This window comes from Grampus griseus (assembly GCF_964374135.1).
Source record: "Grampus griseus genome assembly, chromosome: 2".
In the NCBI taxonomy this organism is placed as follows: Eukaryota; Metazoa; Chordata; class Mammalia; order Artiodactyla; family Delphinidae; genus Grampus; species Grampus griseus.
Genome location: NC_139018.1, coordinates 127,845,622 through 127,873,020, shown reverse-complemented (window position 1 = coordinate 127,873,020; position 27,399 = coordinate 127,845,622). Strand labels below are relative to the sequence as shown.

At 43.8% G+C, this 27,399-nt stretch overlaps 1 protein-coding gene across 1 annotated transcript in view; it reads left to right on the top strand.

Annotated features, from left to right (window-relative positions):
- The first annotated feature begins 194 nt into the window (after nucleotides 1–194).
- Nucleotides 195–27,399, top strand: part of PGPEP1L (pyroglutamyl-peptidase I like) — a 49,257-nt gene continuing 22,052 nt past the window's right edge. The window contains 2 exon segments of the mRNA XM_082649090.1: nucleotides 195–267; nucleotides 7,402–7,454. Coding sequence (XP_082505216.1) covers nucleotides 234–267; nucleotides 7,402–7,454 — 87 coding nt within the window. The 5' untranslated portion in view covers nucleotides 195–233.

Below are 27,399 nucleotides of genomic sequence, written 5' to 3'. Positions count from 1 at the left end.
TGCGTCCTGAGCTGGCTATTTCTGCTTTCGGAGGGGGGTTGTCTTACACCCTCCCCCCCCACCCCAGAGTCTTCAGTCTTTCAGGGCCCCCAAAACGCTGCGGGGCGGGGTGGTTGGTCCCCACCCCAGCGGGAGGCCCGCGACCAGCCGGGAGGGGCGCGCGGCGCTCGGAGCGCCCAGGGTCGGGCCTCTGACCCGCGCAGGCGCAGAAGCGCCCTCCCAACTCCGGTTTCATGGATTCCCAGTCCAGCTGCGTGGTGGTGACCGGTAAGACGACTTTTCTGCTTTTCCACTTGCTGCTGCTTTTAGCCTGACCATGGAATGCGCACTTGCCTGATCCTGGACATAAAGTTCCCTCATGGGGAAAAAAGAGTGGCAACTGGTGGTTCCAATAATTCCAGATGGAGCTAACTTCCTGCTATGCCCTATTAAAAAAAAAAAAAAACAAAAAAAAACAGGAGACAGAGAGGCTTTTCTGTTTCTGTCCTGTCATTCACTTCAAATAACCCTTGAGTGGCATACACAGTAGGTGCCCACATGTGGCTTAGGCTCAGACCTTGTCCTTCAGCCCATCAGGGGGGAGGCAGAGGCTGGCGCCGTCTGTCCGAGTCTGGGGCCCATGTGGCATCCACTGGGGTACAGCTGCATAGCAAGGAAGGGGGAGCAGGGGACTCAGAAAGAACAGAGCCTAATAAGGCTGAGACAGTCCATCTACAGTGCCCACCCCGACAGGGGCACATAGCTCCCCTACAAAACTAGAGGGCTTTTAGCCACCCAGGGAACTCTAAGCACCCTCTGAGAGCCACCAGTTAGAGACTTTGAACCCCAGAAGGTCAACTCAGAAGGAATGGTAGCCACCCACTCCTGCCTTTCACCAGCACATTCAAAATCAACCCCAGACACCCCCAGTCGTTGTCACAGCTGGTCCCTGGAGGACTTGATTTCTTCACAAAGCTCTTTATTTTTAGACACATTTGGCATATTTTAAGTTTTTTGAATTGTGTTGGATGAAGGAAACATTGAAGAGAGAAGGGTTCCTGTGTGTGTGGAAAATTGAAAGTTACCTATCTTAATATTTTCAGACTATAATCAAACTCCTGTTAACCTTCTGAGAAAAAGAAAGTTCTTTCGAAAACCTTTTATCTCCCTTGTTCTCATTTGTGTTATTTTGGGTATTAGAGATTGGTTCAGATTACCCTTGAATTCCTAAGGAAACTGTACCCCTGATAAATATGACACTTGTCACAAATGAAATATGAATATTGAAGCACCAGGGCAAGCCTTAGACTCACATCAACCCCTGCCTCTGTCCTGTCAACTTGTGGTTTGCTGGCAAACTCTGGATTGTTTGATGAAGTACCTGATAATCAGCTGCGATCTGGGAATACTCACTGGCTTCCAGAGTGTGGCCTTCCTTTATTAAAAATGCTCTGAGCTGCTAAGGGCAGTCTTTTCGTTTAATTGGTTTTGCTTCACGTGTAAATCTCACTAAGACAATTGGCACGTAGACAGATGGTGGGGGAACAAGGGCTCTGACAAACTGCCTTAAGATCAAGACATTCGGACTGGCACCAAATGATGACAATGGGAGAGTGAGAAAACCTGCCTCCCTCCAGAGGGCCTCTCTTGATTCCAAGAGATTTCTCCAGCCCCTTTTCACAAGTTCCACTCGAGGGCCTGCCAAGTTTAAAGTGTAAGGTTTGACCCTGCAAAACAAGAGCCTCAAACCTTCATTTGCTGAGTTGTTTTGCCTAATTGAAAACAGATAAGAAATGATCTGCATACACTGATCTGAATATGATTCTAAAGCAGCATGTGATTTTTTCTGGTGTCACTGCATTTTTAGTATTCCTACAGTCATCCCAGGAGGTACCTGATTTCTCAGTGATTTTTCCTTAATCTCAGTATTTTCCTTTTTTTTCTTTTTCTTTTTTGCTTGGCAACTCCAGTCTTATTTATTCTGTAAGATTCAGTCAAAGTCAGAAAACACCACTAGCTTCCTGGGACATCGTGTCCCAAACTTTTCTATTCCCTGAGAAAGTTTCACCCTTTGTGAGTCAAACTTGCTAGTGCTCTAGACCCAGAGGTTCCAGAATTTCAGAGGCACAGCCCTCTCCAGAACTGACTTCTGCTCTAAAGACCTGAGGTCCGGGGTTTGGGGTGGAGGTGAGGTTTCAGAGGTAGGTATTTAATTGTAGCTCCTCCCCATCTCAGAATCTGATGATTTGAGAAATACATCACGGGAATCAGATAGATGGAACTCAAAACGTCAGCTGGGTTCCAGGTAAAGCTGAGCTGGAGAAAGTCACCTCTAGCTGCAGCCCAGTGCCCACCCTGAAGTGAGCCCACCAGTCACAGGCCCACTTGATAGCGGCTGGCCTCCCCTACAGGGGCCAGGCAGGAACTGTTGAGCTCTGCGCATGGGCCACACTGAAGGAGAGATGAAGCAAGAGGCCCCCAGGGTCCTGGTCCCTCCTCCTAGCCACACCATCCTAAAAGGCTTGTGATGGTTAATTTCATGTGTCAACTTGACTGGGCCACGGAGTGCCCAGATATCTGGTTAAACGTTATATGGATGTGTCTGTGATGGTGTTTTTGGAAGAGCTTAGCATTTGAATCGGTGGGCTCAGTAAAGCAGTGCCCTCTCCAGTGTGACTGGGCCTCATCTAATCCATTAAGGGTCTGAATAGGGTCTGAATAGAATAAAAAAGCAGAGGAGGGTTGAATTCTCTGTCTGAAGGCATGATCCGGCACATTAGTCTTCTCCTGCTCTCAAACTGGTGCTCCTGGGTCTCGGGCCTTCAGCCTTGGACTGGAATTTACTCCACTGGCTTTCCTGGGTCTCCAGCCTGTGGCTCATAATCACATGAGCCAATACCTTATAATAAATCTCTTTCTATATATATGCATATATATATATATATATATATATATATATACATACACACATACATACCAGTACAGACCTCTCAATTTCTGGAGAGAGAAATAGAGGCCTAAAGTACACATGAAATCTCAACATGGAAAAGTAAGGACAGGGCCTCTGATTGATAGGCACGGTGCCCAGGCAGGGGGGTTGGGGCTGAGAAATGGTGGCATCAAATGATCAGAGAGAATCAGGGCAGAGTGAGGGTCTAGCTGGAGCCCATCCCACGCTGCCCAGAGAGACAGTATAAAAGGATTTAGCATTTGTTTAGCATCTACCAGCTTCTGGAAACAATACGTGCTGTACATGGCATTGTTTAATCTGTCCAGAGGTCCCAGGAGGTATGTAACTATAACAACTATGAAGGAGAACGCTGACACTGCTTCCTGTGTTTGAGGCAGTATTGCAAATGCTCCGTTTTATTCATTTAATCTGCACAACAACCCTTTTAGATTATTATAATTAGTGTGCATTTTACAGATGAGAAAATCAAGGCACTGAAGCTAAGTAACTTGCTCAACGTCACCCAGCTGCTAAGTGGTGGGGCTGAGATGCAACAACAGAAGCCTGAACCCAGACACTGAGGTCTCTGACCACTCTTGGCTGCTGTTGCGCCACGGCCTGAGCTTTGGCGGGGTCACTGCATGGTGTGGGTGCCGTAAAAATAAGCAGCTGCAACACTGAGAGGGTGATGGTGTCCTTCTCCCCAGGCAGCAGGAAACATTTCCTAAGCTAGTCTCAGAGGAGGTTTGCTGTCCTCCCCAAAGCAAAATTCTGTTTAACTGCATTTTATTAGAAATCTTCATTGCAATTAAATTACATAATAGTACACAGTGTAAATAAGTGTTCCCAGTTCTAGGAACAAGCCCTTCCGTCCACACACCTCATCCAGAAGCTCCTTCCCAGAGTGAGGCCTCTCCTGGGTCTCACCTTGCCCAGGCTCAGCCCCTCCAACCTCTCTGCCTCCTCCTCCCCCATGAAGTCCTGGGTCACCGCCACCTCCTCCAGGAGACTTCCCTAACCACCTCCACCCATCTTCTCTCCCCGCTCTGTATTCTGATCCTAGTTGTTGTTCAAAGCCTTGCTATTCCAAGTGTGGTCCAAGGGCCAGTAGCATCAGTACCACTGGGGAGCTTGTTAGGAATTCAGAATCTCCAGCATCACCCCAGACCTGCCCAATCAGATTCTACATTTTAATAAGATATACATGTGTATTAGCATTTGAGAAACGCTGGACCAAATCTCACACTTTTTTAAACTTTTAATTTTGAAATAATTATAGATTCACAAGAATTTGCAAAGAAAATGTATAGACTGGTCCTCTGCATCTTTCACCCAGCCTCCTCCAATGTTAACATCTTCAATATCAAAGCTAAGATACTGATATTGGTATAACTCAGTGTGTATGTGTGTGTGTGTGTGTGTGTGTGCGTGCACATGCATGCATAACTCTATGTGGTATTATCACGTGTGTAGCTTTGTGTAACCACCACCATCAAGATAAATAACTGTACCAACATCACAAGGCTCCTTCGAACTACCCCTTTATGGCCACACCTACCCTTTTCCCCCAGCTCTAACTCCTGGTAACCATTAATCTGTTCGTCATCTCTATAATTATGTTTATAGATGTAAATTATAATTTACAAATATTATATTGGGTTGGCCAAAAAATCCGTTCAGGTTTTCCCATAAGAGCTTATGGAAAAACTCGAATGAACTTTTTGGCCAGCCCAAGGTAAATGGAATCATGCAGTATGTATCCTTTTGAGATTGGCTTTTTTTCACTCAGCATAATTCCCTTGAGCTTCTTATAAGTTGTTTATACCAATAATTCCTTCACTTTTTTTTTTTTTTTTTGTGGTACATGGGCCTCTCACTGTTGTGGCCTCTCCTGTTGCGGAGCACAGGCTCCGGATGCACAGGCTCAGCGGCCATGGCTTACGGGCCCAGCTGCTCCATGGCATGTGGGATCTTCCCGGACGGGGGCACGAACCCGTGTCCCCTGCATCGGCAGGCGGACTCTCAACCACTGCGCCACCAGGGAAGCCCTCCTTCACTTTTAAAGCAATTTTTTAACAGCTTTATTGAGATATAATTCTCATGCTATACAATTCACTCATTTAAAGCATACAGTTCAATGGCTTTTAGTAGTCACAGAGTTATGCGTTTCTCAACACAGTCAATTGAGAATATTTTCATTACCCCCAAAAGAAACTCGACTCCCTAATCCTCATCCCCACTCCCCCACTACATACACACACACACACACACACACACACACACACAGAGTCAAGCTCTAGGCAACCACTAATCTACTTTCTGTCTTTATAGGTTGCCACTTCTGGACATTTCACATAAATGGAATCATACAGTTTTGTGACTGGCCTCGTTCACTGAGCATGTTTTCAAGGTTCATCCATGTTGTAACATAACACTTCTTTTTATTGCCAAATAATATGCCATTGTATGGGTAATACCATATTTTGTTTATTCATCAGTTGATGGACACTTGGGTTGTTTCTACTTTTTTCTTTTCACTGCTGAGTAGTATTCTGGGATCTAGATGAACCACAGTTTATTTAACCTTTCACTCATTGAAGGACATTGAGTTGGTTTCTAGCTATGAGCTATTACAAATAAAGCTGCAGTGAACATTTGTGTACAAGTTTCTGTGTGAAAATAAGTTTTCATTTCTCTGGGGTAAATGTCCAGCAGTGCAAGTGCTTGGAAGTCCACTTTCAATTTTAAAAGAAACTGTCAAACCATTTCCCAGAGTGGCAGTACCATTACATTCCCACCAACAATGTATGTGTGACCTAGTTCCTCTTCATCCTTGTCAGCTTTGGGTGTTACCAGTATTTCTATTTTAGCCACCCTGAGAGAAGTGTAGTGACATCTCATTGTGATTTTATGGCTTTTTTTTTAATTAATTAATTTATTTTTGGCTGTGTTGGGTCTTCATTTCTGGCAAGAGCTTTCTCGAGTTGTGGTGAGTGGGGGCCACCCTTCATCACTGTGCGCGGACCTCTCACTATCGCGGCCTCTCGTTGCGGAGCACAGGCTCCAGACGTGCAGGCTCAATAGTTGTGGCTCACGGGCCCAGTTGCTCTGTGGCATGTGGGATCCTCCCAGACCAGGGCTCGAACCCATGTCCCCTGCATTGGCAGGCAGACTCTTAACCACTGCACCACCAGGGAAGCCCTCATTGTGATTTTAATTTGCATTTCCCTGATGGCTAATGATGTTGAAACGTTTTTCATGTGCTTATTTGCCACCTGTATATCCTCTTCAGTGAAATGTTTCTTCATGTTTTTTGCCCGTTTTCTAACTGGACTGTCTTTTTTTTTCTTTTTAATTAATTAATTTTTTATTTTTGGCTGTGTTGGGTCTTCATTGCTGCGTGTGGGCTTTCTCTAGTTGTGGCAAGCGGGGGCTACTCTTCGTTGTGGTGCACAGGCTTCTCACTGCAGTGGCTTCTCTTGTTGCGGAGCACAGGCTCTAGGCGCGCGGGCTTCAGAAGTTGTGGCATGCGGGCTCAGTAGTTGTGGCTCGTGGGCTCTAGAGTGCAGGCTTAGTAGTTGTGGTGCATGGGCTTAATTGCTCTGTGACATGTGGGATCTTCCCGGACCAGGGCTCGAACCCGTGTCTCCTGCATTGGCAGGTGGATTCTTAACCACTGCGCCACCAGAAAAGTCCCTAGACCGTCTTTTAAAGTTGAGTTTTGAGAGTTTTCTTATACGATTTACATACAATGCCTTTGTCAGATATGTGATTTACAACTGTCTGCAGAGTATCTTTTCATCCTCTCAGCAGGGTCTTTTGCAGAACAAAAGGTTTTCATTCTGATGAGGTCCACTTTATCAGTTTTTACTTTGATGGATCGCGCACTTGGTGTCAAGTCTATGGACTCTTTGCCTAACACTAGGTCCCAAGATTTTCTCCCTTTTTTTTCCCCAAAAAGTTTTATAAGTTTGGTTTTTACATTTAAGTCCATGATCAATTTTGAATTAATTTTTGTATACAGTGCAGGCTGAGGGATCCATTTTTTTTGCCTATAGGTGTCTGATTTATCCAGCCCCATTTGTTAAAAGGCTGTCCCTCTCCATTGAATTGCTTTTGCACCTTTGTTAACAGACAGCTGGGCATATTCACATGGGTGTGTTTCTGGTCCCTCTACACAGCATGCATTTTAACTGGACATGTGTGCTCACACCTTCTCGAGCCCTCCTACTTGGTGGTGGATCAGCCCCACATTCCTTTAGGGCCCCCCTACAATGCCTCACACAAGAGGACTTGGAAAATGCTTCCAGACGGGCAAGGTTGCAAGCCTCCACAAGAAAGGGGGTGTGTGGAGTCCTTGATGGCCCAGGGAATCACAAGAGGTCCCCAAGGAGGTGCGGGGAGCAGCACAGAAGCAGAGACACCTCGGCCCAAGGCACGGACTGAGGAAACCAGGCTTTCTTTGGTTTCAGGTTTCGGGCCCTTCCGGCAGCACCTGGTGAATTCCAGCTGGGAAGCAGTAAAGGTAAAAACCCTCTAAGCCCAGACCCAGGAGCGCACGACCCAGCTGGTTCCTTCTGTGGTTCTGAGAAAATCCAGCACGTAGGCTCCTTGGTGACCAGATCCACACGGGAGGGGAGAAAACACACACTGGGTGCCCTGGGACACGAGCTAGCTTTTTGTCCTTGGGTTGTGACTCACCTGCCCATAGGGGGCCCATCTGGCTCAGTGGTAAAGAAAACAGGCTGAAGGGACACCCCTGGGAAGGATGGGGAGTGGCCCAGGAAGGCTCTGCTGCCCTGAGAGCTGGGAACCCCTTCTGGCTGTGGAGTGTCAGGAAAGTCACTGCCCCCAGCCGTGGTGTTCTCATTCATGACATGGAAGGATAATAGTGCTGATGTTACAGGATCGTTCTGAGGAGTAAAAGAGGTATGTGTGTGAAGCAAGTAAGTCTGTAAAAGCAGCTTTTTTAAAGCATAGTGCCTGGCACAGGGTAAGAGCTTAATACATGGTTATAATTATAAACAACATGGCTTCATTTTTAAGAAAGCAGCCAGGAGAGAGCATGTCCTCAGACAGGGCGTGAAGAGGGGTCTCATCCGTAGAACAGAGCTCTCCTCCCTGAAGCAATTGCCCCGCTCCTACCAGTCCCCACGCGGTGTCATTTAGAGGCTCAGAGCACAGCTTCATTGTTAAGAAAGCAGTCAGGAGAGAGCATGTCCTCAGACAGGGCGTGAAGAGGGGTCTCATCCGTAGAACAGAGCTCTCCTCCCTGAAGCAATTGCCCCACTCCTACCAGTCCCCACACGGTGTCATTTAGAGGCTCAGAGCACAGCTGGCTACTTATTCACACTTGACCATCAATTTCATGCTTCTGTTGGATCAAGCCAAAGGTAGGATCTTGAGTCTGTTCTCAGAGTTACCCAGTCAAGCTGAAAATGCAGCAAAACCACTTGAATCATGCGTTTGCAGCCACTGTAGCATTCATTTTTTAGCCTGTCCACACAGACGCGGTCAAGGAAACTCTCCACTCTTGAGTTAGAACTTGGGTTTTTTTCAACCAGGAAAAAAACTCAGAGAACCCCAGACTCACTGCCAAGACTCACTGCTGCACACAACATGCCAGAAAGGCAAGGTCAGGGCTTTATGAGTTCCTGGGTGTTTGCAGCCAGTTCCTCGAAAAACAGGACTTTTTCTGCTGAATCCCAAATGGTCCCTGAGTCCTTCTTTTTGTGCCTCAGTTTTCTTATCTGTAAAATGGGAAGGTTGTGATGACTACAGGTATTAACACCCATAAAGCCCTCAGAGCATGGCAGGGCAACTGCTGGTTCTCACAAATTTCATTCTTATTACTAAGAAGCTATTCTACCAGTCAGTTTTCTCAGTTGCAGGCAAATAGAATTGGACTTTGGAGATCCACACAGGAAATGGAATGAGGGAGGGGATTATTTTGTAGACTCAAGATTCACCAATAAAGCTGGAGAATCAGGGCAGAAGGGCAGAAACAGAAGCAGACTGGGGGTTTCCAGGAAGAGGTAGTAGAATGGCAAACTAGGTGCTCTGAGCGGCCCTTCCCCTGTAGATAAACTAGATAAGATAGAACTTCTGTGCATTGCTGGACACGTAGTAGTAAAGGAAAGCCCATATATGTCATGCCATGCACAGAAATACATCACACATACCCAGGGCTGCAGCCTGAAGGGGTGAGGGTCAGCACCCCCACCCTAACACACAAAAGGCAGGGGGGCACGTGCCATTATCAACATTGTTTTTAGCAAAGGGGATACAATGAAACCAAGGCTCTTACTGTAAGCCAGACCCTTGAAAGGAGATCCTGTGGTCTCTAGCACCCCTGACTCCCAGCAAAGCATATGCAATTTCTCTTGAGGATTTAAAACCTTAGATTTTCCACAAACTAAGATAAACTAAACATTTATTTCCAATCAAAGATCACCAAATATTCAAAGAAACAAACTACCCTCAGTAAGAATGAGCAGAAGCAGATTTAGAACCTCAAAAACTTGAGGTTCTAAATCATTCTGCTAGATATTATCAGAAAGTAACATAATTATATATGGAATGCTTGAAGAAGTAATGATAGAATCACAAAAACTATCAAAAGATTAGGCAAATTGAAAAAGGGAGTAATAGAGCTTATAGAAATTTAAAACACAATTGTTGAAGTGAAGAATTTAACAGATGACTTAAAAGACAGTTTAGAATTATGCTAAGTGAAAGATGCCACTCACCAAAGACCACATATTATATGATTACATTTAGATGACTGTCCAGATGAAGCAAATCTATTGAGACATAAAGTAGATTAGTGGTTGCCTAGGGCAGGTGAGTGGGGGATTGGGGGAAATAGGGAGTGACTGTTAATGGGTATGGGTTTTTTTTAGGGTTGATGAAAAGGTTCTAAAATTGACTGTGGTGATGGTTGCACAACTCTGAATATACTAGAAGGCAATGAATTATAGACTTTAAATGGGTAAATTGTATGGTATGTGAAATACATGTAAATGGCAGTTTAGAAACAGATAAGAAAAATTAATGAACTAGAAGATAGCTCTGATGATATTGTTTAAAGGGCAGCATAAAGAGATGGACAAGGAAATGAAAAAAGAAATTAAGAAATATGGATAATAAAATGAGATATTTGAACATATGTTTATTTGGAGTTCCATAAGGAGAGAATGAATGAAATAAAGCACTAGCCAAAGAGGTAATGGTTGAGACTATTGCAGAATTGGATGAAAGACATAAATCCACAGAGATAAGAAGTATAAAATATACCAAGCAAAAACAAATAAAATCAATACATATACACATCATGGGAAAACTGCAGAAAACCAAAGACAAGGAGATTTGAAAGTAGTCGGGGGAAAAGACAGGTCACCTACAAAAGACAATACAATTAGACTGAGAGTAAATTTTTCAAAAACAACAATAAAAGCTAGAAAACAGTGGAGTAACATCATCAAAATGCTGGAAAAATATTGTCAACCTGAAATTGCATACCCAGCAAAATTATTTTTCAAAACAAGGATGAAATGAAGACATTTTCATTAAAGCAAGCATCAAGAGTTTACTACCAGCAGGCACAACCCTAAAGGAACATGTAAAGGATATCATTCAGAAGGAAGGAAAATTATCCCAGAAAGATGGTGTGAGATGCAAAGAGGAATTGTGAGCCCAAAGGTAAAATCTAAACTAGCATTATTTGTTAACAATGATAATAATAATAAATGGCTAATTGTAAGTTTAAAAATAAAGGATTGAACTAAAATATAAGACAATGAAGGCATAGAAGTTAAGAGGAGTGATTGAAGTTTAAGTCTTCTAAGGCCCTTGTATAGACAGGCATCCTGATATCAAATTCAGACTTTGTTAAATTATATATATTTATATTTATATATAATATATATATTAATTGAAGTATAGTTGATTTACAATGTTGTATTAGTTTCAGGTGTACAGCAAAGTGATTCGATTGTATATATGTATATATATAGCTGAATATATATATATATTCTTTTTCAGATTCTTTTCCATTATAGGTTATTACAAGGTATTGAATATAGTTCCCTTTGCTATATACAGTAGGCCATTGTTGTTTATATATTTTATATATATAGTGATGTGTATCTTAATCCCAAACTCCTAATTTATCCCTCCCCACCTTTCCCCTTTAGTAACTGTAAATTTGTTTTCTATGTCTATGAGTCCATTTCTATTTTATAAATAAGTTCATTTGTATCATTTTTTTAGATTCCACATATAAGTGATATCATATGATATTTGTCTTTCTCTGTCTGACTTACTTCACTTAGTATGATAATCTCTAGGTCCATCCGTGTTGCTGCAAATGGCATTATTTTATTCTTTTTTATGGCTGAGTAATATTCCATGTGTATATGTACCATATCTTCTTTAACCATTCATCTGTTGGTGGACACTTATGTTGTTTCCATGTCTTGGCAATTGTGAATAGTGCTGCTATGAACGTTAGGGTGCATGTATCTTTTTGAATTAGAGTTTTCGTCTCTTCTGGATATAGGCCCAGGAGTGGGATTGCTGGCTTATATGGTAACTCTATTTTTAGTTTTTTAAGAAACCTCTGTACTGTTCTCCATAGTGACTGCACCAATTTATTCCCACCAACAGTGTAAGAAGCTTCCCTTTCTCTACACCCTCCCCAGCATTTATTATTTGTAGACTTTCTGATGATGGCCATTCTGACTGGTGTGAGGTGGTACCTCATTTTAGTTTTGATCTGCATTTCTCTAATAATTAGTGATGTTGAGCATCTTTTCATGTTCCTGTTGGGCATTTGTATGTCTTCTTTGGAGAAATGTCTATTTAGGTCTTCTGCCCATTTTTTGATTGGGTTGTTTGTTTTTTTGATATTGAGCTGTATGAGCTGTTTGTATATTTTGGAAATTAATCCCTGTGGGTTGCATCATTTGCAAATATTTTCCTCTAGTCTGTAGGTTGTCTTTTCATTTTGTTTATGGTTTCCTTTTCTGTGCAAAAGCTTTTAAGTTTAATTAGCCATTTGTTTCTTTTTGCTTTTATTAACATTAGGAGATGGATTCAAAAAATATATTGCTGCAATTTATGTCAGAGAGCAATCTGCCTATGTTTTCCTCTAGGAGTTTTATCGTATCTGGTCTTACAATTTTATAGTGTCTGGTCTTTTATGGTCTTTAATGCATTTTCAGTTTATTTTTTTATATGGTATTAGAGAATGTTCTTTTTTTCTTTTCTTTGTTTTTTCAGCCACACCACACAGGCGGCATGTGGAACTTCCCCAGCCAGAGATCAAACCCACGCCCCCTACAGTGGAAGCATGGAGTCTTAACCCCTGGACCACCAGGGAAGTCCCAGGAGAATGTTTTAATTTCATTATTTTACATGGAGCTGTCAGGTTTTCCCAGCACCACTTATTGAAGAGACTGTCTTTTCTCCATTGTATATTTTTGCCTCCTTTGTTGTAGATTAATTGACCATAAGTGCAGGGGTTTATTTCTGGGCTTTCTATCCTGTTCCATTGATCTATATGTCTGTTTTTGTGCCAGTACCATACAGTTTTGATTAATGTAGCTTTATAGTATAGTGTGAAGTCAGAGAATATGATTCTTCCAGCTCCATTCTTCTTTCTCAAGATTGTCTTGGCTATTCAGGGTCTTTTGTGTTTCCATACAAATTTTTAAAAATTTTTTGGTTCTAGTTCTGTGAAAAATACCATTGGTAATTTGATAGGGATTGCATTGAATCTAGATTGCCTTGGGTAGTATGGTCATTTTAACAATATTGTTTCTTCCAATTCAAGAACATGTTATATCTGTCCATCTGTTTGTGTCATCTTCCATTTCTTTCATCAGTGTCTTATAGTTTTCTGAGTACAGGTTTTGTTTTCTTAGGTAGGTTTATTCCTAGATATTTTATTCTTTTTGATGAAATGGTAAACGGAATTGTTTCCTTAATTTCTCTTTCTGATGTTTCCTTGTTAGTGTATAGAAATGCAACAGATTTCTGTATATTAATTTTGTATCCTGCAACTTTACTGAATTCATTGATGAGCTCTAGTAGTTTTCTGCTGGTATCTTTAGGATTTTCAATGTATAGTCATTGCAAACAGTGAAGTTTCACTTCTTCCTTTCCAGTTTGGATTCCTTTTATTTGTTTTGCTTCTCTGATTGCTGTGGCTGGGAATTCCAAAACAATATTGAATAAAAGTGGGAAAGAGGGGCATCCTTATCTTGTTCCTGATCTTAGAGGGAATGCTTTTAGATTTGCACCATTGAGTATGATGTTTGCTGTGGGTTTGTCATGTATGGCCTTTATTATGCTGAGGTATGTTCCCTCTACGCCCACATTCTGGAGAGTTTTATCATAAATGGATGTTGAATTTTATCAAAAACTTGTTCTGCATCTATTGAGATGATCATATGGTTTTTATTCTTCAGTTTGTTAATGTGGTGTATCACCATTGATTGATTTGCAGATATTGAAAAAATCCTTCCATCCCTGGGATAAATCCCAATTATATATGTGTGGCAAAATTTCAAGAGTAACTATGAAAGAGTAGAAATAGAGTATATGATTTCCAAGGGAGCAGGGAAACAAAACAGAATAAGGAAAAAATGAACAAAACTTTAATCAAAGGGACCAAAAAATTACCCCATAGGAAACAAGGTAGATGAACACACTGTTGTTGTCCAGCTGAATACTAGTTATTGTAGCTTGTCCCAATGGCACTGGCTGCTGCATACTCCCAGTGGCATTACTGTTACCCTGGGAAGATGGATGTTTCTTCTATCAGAGATATTTGCTCCTGATTCAGAGTCAAAGATGAGTGTGCCTGATTGGTTGATCCTGACCTGGCCACAGTGAGACTGACCTTTTCAGCATTTGTGGGGGGAGCCAGGCTCTATCTGCCACCAAGACCCCAATATTAGGGGTTGCCCCAAATCAGAGGAAGGCCGAAGAAATAACAATGTTGCTATGGATATAAAATATTAAGTCAACTCTTCTTAGTTCAACCTATATTTATTCAGTTCCTGATTTGGAAGACAGTCTACTAACACATGAATCTCTTCCTGTTCCTATTCCACCCCAGCCAGGTATACTGCAGTACAATTCTGACACTAACCCCCTGGAGTACACACAAATTTCACAGATTAAGGGCAAAGTTCTCCACAAGACTGCCCCTGCTTCAGACACCAGCTGCATTTCAGGGGTCCTCAGGTCACCTGTGCTTTGGGAAAATTCAGGAATTTTCATGACCCCCACAGTTTTGATAATTTGCTAGAATGACACACAGAGCTCAGAAAAGCACTAAACTTACAATTTTTTAAAATAAAGGATACATATGGGTTGAATTCTGGATGGGTCCCAAATGCAGAAGTTTCATGCCCTCTCCCCATGGAGTCAGGGTGCATCACCCTTCTGGCAGATCAATGCATTCATCAACCAGGAAGCGCCATGGAACCTCCACATGCAGAGTTTTTATTGGAGCTTCATTGTGTAGGCAAGGTTGGTTAAATCACTGGCCATGTGATTGAACTCAGTCTACTTCAGTCTACTTCCCCTCCCTGAAGGTCAGGCAGCTGAAAGTCCCCACCCTCTAGTCATGTGGCTGGCTTTTCTGGTGACCAGATCCCATCCTGCAACTTTCAAGGGACCACCATGAGGCACCCCAGCAGCATAACAAAGATACTCCTGTTGCTCTGGAAATTCCAAGAATTTTGAAGCTCTCTGCCTGGAACTGGAGACAAAGACCAGATATACTCTTTCTCATATCACAGTTCCCTAGAGGGGTTCCTGTGTAGGGGGAGGAGATGGCTCATGAATAAGATAATTATAACCCAGAGCAGATTCTGAGAAGTGCTACATTATGAGACTCTGAAGAGGAAAAGATTAATTTCATTCTGGAGAACGTATGAAAGAAAGGAACCTAAAGCAAAGTGAGAAAAAGCTGCACCCCTGGGAGGTCACTGGGAAGGCCATCTGGAAGCAGCAGTGAAGGACAGGGTAAAGGCAAGAGGGAATAAATTCTCTAAACCACCATGCGCTGGGTGCTCCAGACACTTCATGCAGAGTGGCTTGCTGAATTCTTCCTACAGTCCAAAGAGGTTGATACTGTTATTCCCATTTTGCAGGTGAGGAAATGTGTGCTCAGAGGTTGGCTATCTGGCCTGGGGACATGTGCCATGAAATGGCCATGCCTAGATTCCAGTCTCAGGTGGTCCTGCTGAGTGAAGTCCAGGTTCAGCCCACTTGCCTCGCTCTTCCCTTGGGGGAAATTAACACTTGGTTCAGAAGAAGAGGACCTCTTCCAGCACAAGAATGGCTTTTAGGGAATTCCCTGGCTGTCCAGTGGTTAAGACTTGGTGCTTTCACTGCCGGGGCCCAGGTTCAATCCCTGGTTGGGAAACAGATCCTGCAAGCCGTGTGGCATGGCCAGAAAAAAAAAAAAGGAATGGCTTTTAAACTTCTTAGAACTCAAGAAATATCAAGACCCACTACCCAGTGACCCAGGGGTGAACAAAGTGAGGCTATTCACCCAAATGCCTCAGCCCTACATCCACGTCATCATGGCTGGCTTTCTGTCATGAGTTCATCTTTACCGTCTTTGAAGCTCTCCCGCCAGTGCCTGAGACACAGACAAGATGATCTGCTGCTTGGTCTTCTTGCTCACAATGTGACCAGAACAGAAACCTTCTTACCAGCTGATGAGGAAGCAAACCCAAGCCCAGCTTCGGTGCCCTCTGCCACCCATTTGCCTTCTCCACGGGTCCCTGCTATCCATCAATAGCTTCTTCTTTCTCCTTCTTTCTGGTGTTGTGCTCCAGGGCAGAGGCACTGGCAGTCTCTTTAAAGGCTACTTCACTCTCAGTCCTCAGACCAGGCTCTCTTCCTGCACCATCTATGGTTATTCAGTGACCTCCACTAATGTGTGTGTAGACTCCACTCAGTGTTAGACCTTCTGATCCTGGTTTGGGACCTCCCTGGGAGTATCCACTGAAAGTGCCAGCATATGGCCAACAGAGCATCCGTCGTAAGGCTAATCATCTAAGTGGGGTATTAAGACAAAGGTCCAAGCTAGTTCAGATATATACATTGGACCCATTATACAGATACAGAAACAGGCTTAGATGGACTAAATAATGCACAAGAGGGCACACAGCTCCCAGAGTCAGTATAAGCAGCACACTGTGGGGACCAGCATCAACATACCCCCATCCCCACAGAGGGCCTGGCCTGAAGCAAGCCTTCCAGTGGCTATGTGTTGACTGGATACGTGAATGATTGTCATTCTTTTCTATCCTCCTGCATCCTCCCACTGGAAGTCAACCTTGTGAATACCAACGTCTCATGAGTGCCTACTCCATGCCAGGCATTGTAAGTGGGGATGTATGAAATGATAGAGAGGGAAAAGAGTGCAGTTCTACACTCAGCAGCATTTCACCTCTGAGATTATTTCACCTCTAAATAATAACTTGAATGCATTTTTGTTGTGGTTGCTCTTAAATGGAAGATTGTTTTAAAAGAAGGAAAATACAGAAAAATAATATAAATGCTGAAAGTTCCCAATGAACAAAGGCATCTCCTATAAACTCCCAGAAGGGTGACTTAACGCTGTTTACCAACAGCATGTACCAAAGACTTTAACACTAGGCTGGCCTGTGCTGGGCACCCTGCCCTCCCCAGTCGTAAGCCTCATCCCCTGACTGATGCAATAGCTGAGCATTATCTCCTGGTTTCTGAACACTTTCATTTTGGAGCCAGTACCACCTCATATTCTTTCGAAAGAAATTATGTCCTGAACTCTTTTAGAAGCGCCTGAGCCTGGAAAGGCAGCAAATAAAACAAGGGTTTTGTAAAACACACCCTGGGTCAGTTGGGCTAGGATATTATATAACTGCACTTAAAATAAACCCAGCCTGGGGGGCCAAGAGATCAGAGCTCTTGCCAGATTTGATCAACTTGATATGCAGAATAGCTTCTCTATACTCCAGAGATGAGGTGGCTTTGTGCCTTTCTTACATGTTGCTTTAAAAAAGCATAATAATAAAGAACAAAAGGCAGTGAATCAGAAGAGAAAAAGAAGCACCAAGCTGAAGAATGCTTTAGAATGAAGGATGAGTTGTGCAGACCACACTCAGGGACAGGCAGGTAACTGCTTGCCTTTCCAAGTAGAAGTAAATTGTTTCTTTTGATTCTGCTTTATTTTCTTTCCTAAAATCCCATGATAAAACTTTTTCCAACCTAGGGGAAAACGGACCATACGTATGACAGACAGTTTTGGACATTTTTCAAATCTGGCCCGCAGTGGGGTTTGTTTTGTTTTCTTGATTAATACAGGAAGATCTGGGATAAAAGTCACCAGCATGAGGATACAAGGAGACCCCAACATCTCCCTGTAATGTGCAGGGACCTCACCTGTGATAGCAACCAGCTCAGTGCCAATCATTTCCAGGGCAACCACTTGGATGGGTTGTGTGGAATTTGACCTCGAAGGCTGGATAACCCCAACTCACTTGAACCCTTTTTCATGATTTCTTACACCTTATTTCTTTAATCCGGTGACTGTGTAGTGTGAACCCATCTTATGGGTTGGAAGAGAAGTAGCCATATTACTGTCCCCAGTTCATGCTGGCCCCTGTACAGCCTGAAGTAAGACTGTCCTTGTATCCTCATTTTGAAATGGCACAAGGATATGGAGAATATGTGAGCCCATGATGAAGAGCCTGGCCCTGGGCAGAAGGCTTGCTCCCATAGCAGTGGGAGCCCACACAAGCAGCCTGGCCGCAAGGGCCACCCCCCGAGGATGAAGAGGAAACCCACACCTCGGTGGAGGAAGCCCCTCCCAGTCCGTGCTCATGAGGAGTGTCTGCTGTAGCTTCACAGCCCTCCCTGTAAACCGTGCTTTTATTAAGCACTCAGGCAAATGCATTTAGTCTGCTTATCTGGAGGAAAACCTGACATTTACAGACAAGTGAGTCAAATGTTTACTTCTCATTACACCCTAAATCCATCCCCACATTGACAGGACGACAAATCAGAAAAAGCAGAGTAAGATCTTTTAAAATGACACCAGCACCTTTCCAGTGTCTTACTGGCGGTCCCCCACCCCCACCCCTGCCCCCAGCAAACGTGGAGTCCTCAACTCCCTCCTGGTGCCAAAGTAGAGCAAACTCTCTGACTGGTGTTCTGTGTGTTTGTTTGTTTGTTTGTTTTTTGCGGTACGCGGGCCTCTCACTGTTGTGGCCTCTCCCATTGCGGAGCACAGGCTCTGGACGAGCAGGCTCAGCGGCCATGGCTCACGGGCCCAGCCGCTCTGCGGCATGTGGGATCTTCCCGGACCGGGGCACGAACCCGTGTCCCCTGCATCGGCAGGCAGACTCTCAACCACTGCGCCACCAGGGAAGCCCTGTGTTCGTTTTAAATTATGTTTTTATTTAAAAATACATTGAGATGTACAGAAAAGTTGTGAAGATAGTACAGAGAGTTCCCATATACACACTCCCCCACCACCAGTTTCCCCTATCATTAACATCTTACACATCATACATTAGTATGGTACATTTGTCACAATGAATGAACCAGTATTAATATATTATTATTAACTGAAGTCCATAGTTTATTCCGATTTCCTTAGTTTTCACCCAGCATCCTTTTCCTGTGCCAGGGTCCCCTCCAGGTGGCACATTACACTTAGTCCTCATGTGTCCTTAGGCTCCTCTGATCTTTGACAGTTTCTTAGAGTTTCCTTGTTTTTGGTGGCTTTGACAGTTTTGAGGAGTACTGGTCCAGTATTTTATAGACTGTCCTTCAATTGGGATCTGTCTGATGCTTTTCTCATGATTAGACAAGTAGGCTTGGGGAGGAGGAACAGAGGTCAAGTACCATTCTTATCCCATAATATCAGGGGCACATACTGTTGACGTGACTGATCACCGTTGACGCTGACCTTGATCACCTGGCTGAGGGAGTCCTTCCCAGTTTCTCACTGTAAAGTTGCTTTCTCCCCCTCTTTATACTTCACTCTTTGGAAGGAGATCACTCGGTGCCGCTCACACTCAAGGAGGGAGGAATTATGCCCCCTTGAGGACAGAGTGTCTCCATAAATTGTTTGGGATGCGTCTGCGTGGAAGATTTGGCTCTTCCTGCCTCACCTGTTGATGTATTTATGTAATCATTTCTTTATGTCAGTATGGACTCATGGATAATTTTTTATACTTTGGGTTATGGCTTGCTTCCTTATCAAAGTCCATCTTCTGAAACCTTTCCCACCTCCTATACTATCCCTGCTTACTAACACACCTCTTCCAAGGGAAACACAAGATCCCACATTTCATTTTCCACCATTGAAAGTTAGACTAAGGTGGGCACTTTTTTAAATTAACTGCATTCCTTTTATATATAAATCTGCTTGGGACTTCCCTGGTGGCGCAGTGGTTAAGAATCTGCCTGCCAATGCAGGGGAGATGGCTTCAATCCCTGGTCCGGGAAGATCTCACATACCGCGGAGCAACTAAGCCTGTGCACTACAACGACTGAACCTGCACTCTAGAGCCCGCGTGCCACAGCTACTGAGCCCACGTGCTGCAACTCCTGAAGCCCACGTACCTAGAGCCTATGATCCATAACAAGAGAAGCCACTGCAATGAGAAGCCCATGCACCGCAACGAAGAGTAGTCCCCATTCGCCACAACTAGAGAAAGCCCGTGCACAGCAACGAAGACCTGGTGTGGTCAAAAAAAAAACTGCTTGTACTCCTGTCCTTATCACATCACTTATCATATTTCATTGATGCAAAGAGCCATTTCCTTTTTTTTTTTTTTTTTTGCGTTACGCAGGCCTCTCACTGTTGTGGCCTCTCCTGTTGTGGAGCACAGGCTCCGGATGCACAGGCTCAGCGGCCATGGCTCACGGGCCCAGCCACTCCGCGGCATGTGGGATCTTCCCGGACCAGGGCATGAACCCATGCCCCCTGCATCGGCAGGCGGACTCTCAACCACTGCGCCACCAGGGAAGCCCCACTTCCATTTTTTTAAACATTTTGGCATCCTGAAATCAGACGAATCTTACAGTCAATTCTATCTTACACTTTGTTACAGTTGAGCAGAGCTTTTGCTTTCTTGGTGGTTTATACAATAATGCTTTGCGTTCGCTCTCTGGGCTCAGATTTGATGAAATACATCATGTCTTTTCTGGATTACACACTCTGTCAGCATAGGAAACACTCTGGCCTATTTATCTTGTTCTGTGGAATCCACACCAGAATCTTGAGGGCTTTAGGGTTGTATTTGTGTTGCCATAAATATGATGAAAATATATCCTGCAACACTCACAGTCTAACACCAGAGAAAAGTTCACAAACAAGTGTGACCCTGGAGATCAGGCAGCAGAATGTCAGTTTGAACTGGGATTCAAAGACAACCCTTAGCTTCTCTGGGGAGGGACAGAGCTTTTGGAGAAACAAACAAACAAACAAATGAAAGAGGCTATAAGCAATGGTTTTTCTCATCTTCATCCTCACATCCACATTAGAAGCACGTTTCACATTTTGAAAAAACGTTGGCATTACATTAGGGATGCTACACCTGGGATTCCAAAACCCATGGAGGTCCTGGTGGGCCTGAAGGTTGTGAGCCAATTTGAGACACCATTGATGGGTCCCAGGCCTCTGAACTAACATCTAAGCACAGGTAATCACGCTGCACCCTCGACCAGCCTTGGTAAGGTTGCACTTCTCTGGGATGCTCCTGACTCTCCCAGCTTTTGGTCCCACCCCCCTCACAAGCTGCACCTTCTCTCTGGGCAGGAAGATATGCTGATGCAGTGTTTCCTCTCTCACAGGCATTTGCAAAAATATCTAGACAGGGACTGTTGAACCCAAAGCATCTATGGAGGTGAGATTTCAGGCCCTGGGTTCTCCAGAGATGGGGATGTGGCTGGGGAGCCGTAAGATGCGTTCGGGGTAGCAGTCCTCAGGCAGCATCCTGGCTGGGGTCATCCTCTCTTTTGCCCATTGTAAGATCATTCCTATCCTTTATCCGTCTTGGTAACTATGTTCTAAGAGCTCATGATTTGGAGACAATTACATAGTAAGCAGCCAGTTAATCAAGACGACATAGCCCTAAACATTTTTGTTGTTGTTGTTGTTGTTGTTGTTGTATCTATTTATTTATTTATTTTTGGCTGCATTGGGTCTTCATTGCCACACCTGGGCTTTCTCTAGTTGGGGCAAGCGGGGTCTACTCTTCGTTGCAGTGCACGGGCTACTCATTGCGGTAGCTTCTCTTGTTGCGGAGCACAGTCTCTAGCTGCGCAGGCTTCAGTAGTTGTGGCACAAGGGCTCAGTAGTTGTGGCTCATGGGCTTAGTTGCTCCACGGCATGTGGGATCTTCCTGGACCAGAGCTCGAACCCGTGTCCCCTGCATTGGCAGGCGGATTCTTTTTTTTTTTTTTTTAATTATTTATTTATTTATGGCTGTGTTGGGTCTTCGTTTCTGTGCGAGGGCTTTCTCCAGTTGTGGCAAGCGGGGGCCAGTCTTCATCGCCGTGCACAGGCCTCTCACTATCGCGGCCTCTCTTGTTGCGGAGCACAGGCTCCAGACGTGCAGGCTCAGTAGTTGTGGCTCACGGGCCTAGCTGCTCCGCAGCATGTGGGATCTTCCCAGACCAGGGCTCGAACCTGTGTCCCCTCCATTGGCAGGCAGATTCTCAACCACTGCGCCACCAGGGAAGCCCAACCCTAACCGTTTATGCCAATAATAACAGTGCCTCCAAAATACCCAAAGCAAAAACTAATATAACTGTAAGTCCTATTATTCCACAGTTATAGAGATTTTAATATTCCCCTTTCAATAATGGATAGAACACATAGATGGAAAAATCAGCAAAGATACAGAAGACTTAAACAAACTATCAACCAACTTGACCTAATTGACATTACAGAACTCTCCACCCCAAGCAGAATACAACTCTTAAGTGCATGTAGAACATTTACCAAGATCAACCATATCCTGAGTCATACGACAAGTCTGAATAAATTCAAAAGAATTGAAGATACACAAAGTATGTTCTCTGACTGCAGTGGATTTAAATTAGAAATCAAATACAGAAAGATATCTGAAAAATCTGCATATATTTGGAAATTAAATAATACCCTTCTAAATAAGCAATGGATCAAAGAAAAAATCAGAAGCAATATTATAAAGTCTTGAAATAAGTGAAAGTGAAAACACAGCATATTAAAATTTGTGGCATATTGCTAATGCAGAACTTAGGGGGACATTTGTAGCACTGAATGACAATATTAGAAAAGAAGAAAGGTCCCAAGTCAGTGAACTCAGTTTCTACCTTAAGAAACTGGAAAAAGAGCAAATTAAATCCAAACCAAGGAGAAAAAATGAAATAATAAAGATCAAAGCAGAAATCAGTGAGCTAGAGAACAGAAAGATAATAATGAGAATCAAAGAAACCAAGAGCTGGTTCTTTGAGAAAAATCAATAAAATTGATAAACCTCTAGCCAGAGGATCAAGAAGAGAGAGAGAGAGAGAGAGAGAGAACATAATTCCTGTTAATTTTTAAATTCATTTACCACTACCTGGCTTCTAGCCCTGGTTCCACACTCAAGCTACTCCCATCAAAGTCACTAAAGACCTCTTTTTCTTTGCCATTTTACTTGACCTCCCTGGGGTCCTAATAATCTTTATGGTAGACACAGTATTGTTATTGTTCCCATCATACAGGTAAGGAGACTGAGGCCCAAGCTGACCAGATCCTCCTTTCTTCTCCCCTTCTTGGTTCGAAAGGTTGCTGTTAGGATTTAATCAAATAAAATAATAACCTGTAAAGTTTTAGCTCAGCTCGTATCCTTACTAGTTCCTCAAAGATACATCAAATAAACACCAGTTAATCACAAGCTTCCCTTTTCAAGACCATACCCTCTTCCAAACAGCTGATATCCTCAGACCCTGGCCACCGGAAAAGTCTGTACTCACCACTGTCCCTGCCTCTTCCCTAGTTCCTGGTAAAATAACCACATTTAGATTGTTCTGGATTTGCAATACAGAATTTTTGTGGGAATAATTGCCATCCAAAATTCTTCTCTTTAGAAGAAAAGAACTTCTCAAATCCTGAGACTCCTTCGTAGGCCAGAAGCTCAGACACTGTCACCTTTCAGATTCCCTTGCTGTCGTCTCAAAGGCAACTTCTAGATCTTGATGCCACAGAACTCCAGAAGGCTTTTGGATATGGAAAATGGGAGGGACTTCCCTGGTGGTGCAGTGGTTAAGAATCCGCCTGCCAGTGCCCGGGACACAGGTTCAATCCCTGGTCTGGGAAGATCCCACATGCCGTGGAGCAACTAAGCCCGTGCACCACAATTACTGAGCCTGCGCTCTAGAGCCCGTGTACCACAGCTACTGAACACACGTGCTGCAACTACTGAAGCCCATGCACCTAGAGCCCGTGCTCCACAGCAAGAGAAGCCACTGCAGTGAGAAGCCCACACACTGCAACGAAGAGTAGCCCCCGCTCACCACAACTAGAGAAAGCCCGCGCACAGCAACAAAGACCCAATGCAGCCAAAAATAAATAAAATTTAAAAAAAAAAGAACATGGGAGACTGTTAAAATCCCTACCTAGTTATTAACCCTGTCTGAAAGATGGAGATGGCAGCCTGACCTAAGTGATTTACTGTGAATTTAGTCTTTCTTCAGACTGTACTTTTTAGTCAGGTTAAAAAATATTGGTGGAAAAGAGTGACGGGGAATCAACACATATTTTTTAACTGTGGTAAAATACACGTAACATATAACTTAACCATTTTAAACATACAATTCAGTGGCATTTAACACATTCACATTCTTTTTTTTTTTTTGAAGAAGGACATCAGCTCAGCTTTCATTTATTTATTTATTTTTGGCTGTGTTGGGTCTTCATTTCTGTGCGAGGGCTTTCTCTAGTTGCGGCAAGTGGGGGCCACTCTTCATTGCGGTGCGCGGGCCTCTCACTGTCGCAGCCCCTCTTGTTGCAGAGCACAGGCTCCAGACGCGCAGGCTCAGTAGTAACACATTCACATTCTTGTGCAACCATCACCACCATTCATCTCCAGAACTTTCCACCATCCCAAACAGAAACTCTGTACCCATTAAACTCTAACTCCCCATTCCCTCCTCCCTGGTAATCACCATTATACTTCCTTTCTCTATGGATTTGACTCTTCTAGCAACCTCATGTAAGTGGAATCATACAATATTTGTCCATCGTGTCTTGCTTATTTCACCATAAATCTTTATTTCTGCCCACATTTGCCACTGAGCCTGGCCACCTTCCCTCCCCCATTACATTCTTCTCTGTATCTGTTGCTTCTCTCTTTTCTGTCCTGGTCTCCAGTTTGTCTCCAGCACCCAGCACAGGCCTAGAACTTGGCAGGGGCAATTAACATTCATGAAGGAATATCACTGTTAATGAAACTACATTCCCGAGGAAGCAAAAAAACATACATCTCACTTTTAACAATGTGCTTTGTTCTGTTTTCCAGTTACTGAGGAGCAATTACATAAGACCTCCAAAGATCACAAAGAAACACAGAAAAATAGATTGTAATTCCCCATCTAAAAAGAACCCCAAGTATAGTGCATGTCCTCTCAGTCTTCACTGTCATGTTCTGGGTTGGGTATCTGTTGCTGGCAATCAAGCCAGCCCAGAACTTAATGGCGTCAAACAACCACCATTTTATTATCCTTCCTGGCTGTGTGGGTCAGCTAGGCTCAGCTGGGCAGCTCTTCTGCTGGTCTTATTTGGGTCTCTCTTGTGGTTGTAGTAGGAAGGAGGCTGGGACAGGATCACGGAGCTTGGCTTGGGTGCTAGGACAGCAGACCTTGCCACAGGAGGTCTCCCCATGGGGTAGCCTAGGGGAGAAGCTGCTAAGCCCTCCTATGGCTTAGGCCCTGAACTGGCTGAATTATGGTGGTAAAATGAGTTCAGGCCAGCTCGGGCACACTGTGGGAGGAGATGACAGCAGGCTGTGAATACCAGAGGCATGCTCCACTGGGGACTGCCTTAGCTCCAGCTGCTATAACAGAATACCATAGACTGGTGGCGTAAACAATAAATATCTATTTTTCACAGTTCTAGAGGCTGAAAGTCTGAGATCAGGGTGCCAACATGGTTGGGTTCTTCATGAGGGCCCACTTCCTGGTTATGACCTCACAGAGTCTTTCCTGGGTGCATGTATGCAGCATGCAGACGGAGTTCTAGTCTCATCATGCCCTTATAAGGACGCTAATCGCGTTGTGGTGGCCCCACCTTCATGACCTTATCTAGACCTAATTATCTCCCAAAGGCCCTATCTCTAAATACTATCACGCTGGGAATAAGGGCTTCAACATGAATTTTCGGGGGACACAAACATTCATTCCGTAACTGAAGCCACTGAAATCGAGTAGGACCCTGCTGGGCCCTCTCCAGTACAAAAGCCCCTCCATGTTCCGTGTTTCTTGTTTGTAGAAAAAGGCTTTCATCTCCTAGGCCTTCCCAGAGTTCCAAAGAGCAGATTCAAGCAGTTACTAATTAGGAAAGTGAGGGAATGCAGAAACATAGGAAAAGCAGTCAAGAACAAAAATTAATAATAGCTTAAACAATAGTTCAGCCATAACACAGAGTCCTAGTTCCCCCTCAAAGGGTATACGTAACAATCTGACGCAAATCTTTGTGCTGTTCTGCAGAAACTGAGACTCCCTACCCAGGTGGAGGATGGTGACTACATACTGACCACAAGCCCGTAGACCCAGATTGGCTGGAACCAGAAAGTTAATAATTAAGATTCCTGAAACACCACCCTGTTACCTCACCACCAAGCAATCAGAAGAAATTCATGCCCCCTGCACCCCTCACCCCAAATGTTGCCTTTAAAAATCCTTCCCTGAAAGCCATCAGGGAGTTTGGGTCTTTTTTTTCTTTTTTTGAAGGAATCATATAAAGATCTTGTTTATTTTTTTTAATAAATTTATTTATTTATTTTTGGCTATGTTGAGTCTCTGTTGCTGCGCGTGGGCTTTCTCTATTTGTGGCAAGTGGGGGCTACTGTTTGTTGCAGTGTGCGGGCTTCCCATTGTGGTGGCTTCTCTGTTTTTTTACATTTATTTTATTATTGTTGGCTGCATTGGGTCTTCGTTGCTGCGCATGGGCTTTCTCTAGTTGTGGTGGCTTCTCTTGTTGTGGAGCATGGGCTCTGGGCACACGGGCTTCAGTAGTTGTGGCATGAGGGCTCAGTAGTTGTGGCTCATGGGCTCTAGAGTGCAGGCTCAGTAGTTGTGGCACAGGCCTAGTTGCTCCGTGGCATGTGGGATATTCCTGGGCTGAAACCTGTGTGCCCTGCATTGGCAGGCCGATTCTTAACCATTGCACCACAAGGGAAGTCCAAGTTTGGATCTTTTGAGCATGAGCTGCCCATTCTTCTTGCTTGGCCCTGCAGTAAATGCTGTACTTCTCATCACTACAACCTCATGTCAGTAGCAAACTGCCAAGTTCGGTTTGGTAACACCATCTTGGAGATATGTTACCACATATCCACATAACCCTTCTGAAGGGTTATACCAATTCCCCTTTGCAGTAGCAGTGAATGAGAGTACATGTTGCTTCATTACACACCCCAACACTAGGGTGTTATGGTTTCTAAAATCTTTGCCAGTTTGATTGGTACCACAGTGTTAATATAAATCCTATTAAACCAGTACCCTTAAATCAAGACAAAGGTCATTGAAAGGAGTGGAGAGGTATCATTAACTCAATTCCTTTGAATTTCTTGACTGGTCATTTTTTTTTAGGAACTGAAAATTACCTTCATAATAATATATTGCATCTGTATATTTGAACTTTTTTTCCCAAGATTTTTGCAGATGTCAATCAAGTGGTCTGGCTTGACTAGAATTAATGACCAATATAACACACAGGAAAAAATATCTCCCACATTCGATTTTGAAAAATAAACTGAAAATGAAATTAAACACCCCACTCCCTCATTTGGACAACAAAGACTCCTGCTTCTCTATTTAGTACATGCCCCACAGGGCACTTTTTTTGTCAGTCAAATATTCAAATCTAGGTGATTGGAAAATTTGTTTGATAAAATTCCAGAAGTCTAAGTAGACAGAGTTATCATTATGTTTTGTTTGGGATAATCCTGGAATCCCAGTGAAGAATGCAATCATGTAGGATTTGTGGGACAGATCATTCCATGTCATTCCACAACATCTGGAGCACACCACTCCGGTGGTGCTGGTGCTCCATGGTGGCAAAACTGACAAGAAACGAAAAACTAAGCAAGAGAATGTCAGCAAGTCCTACGGGCCACGAAGATCATAGGGCACAGTGATGTGTTGGATGGTGACTTGGGAACTCCTCTAGCAGATGTGGGCCAGGAAGGCCTCTCTGAGGACGT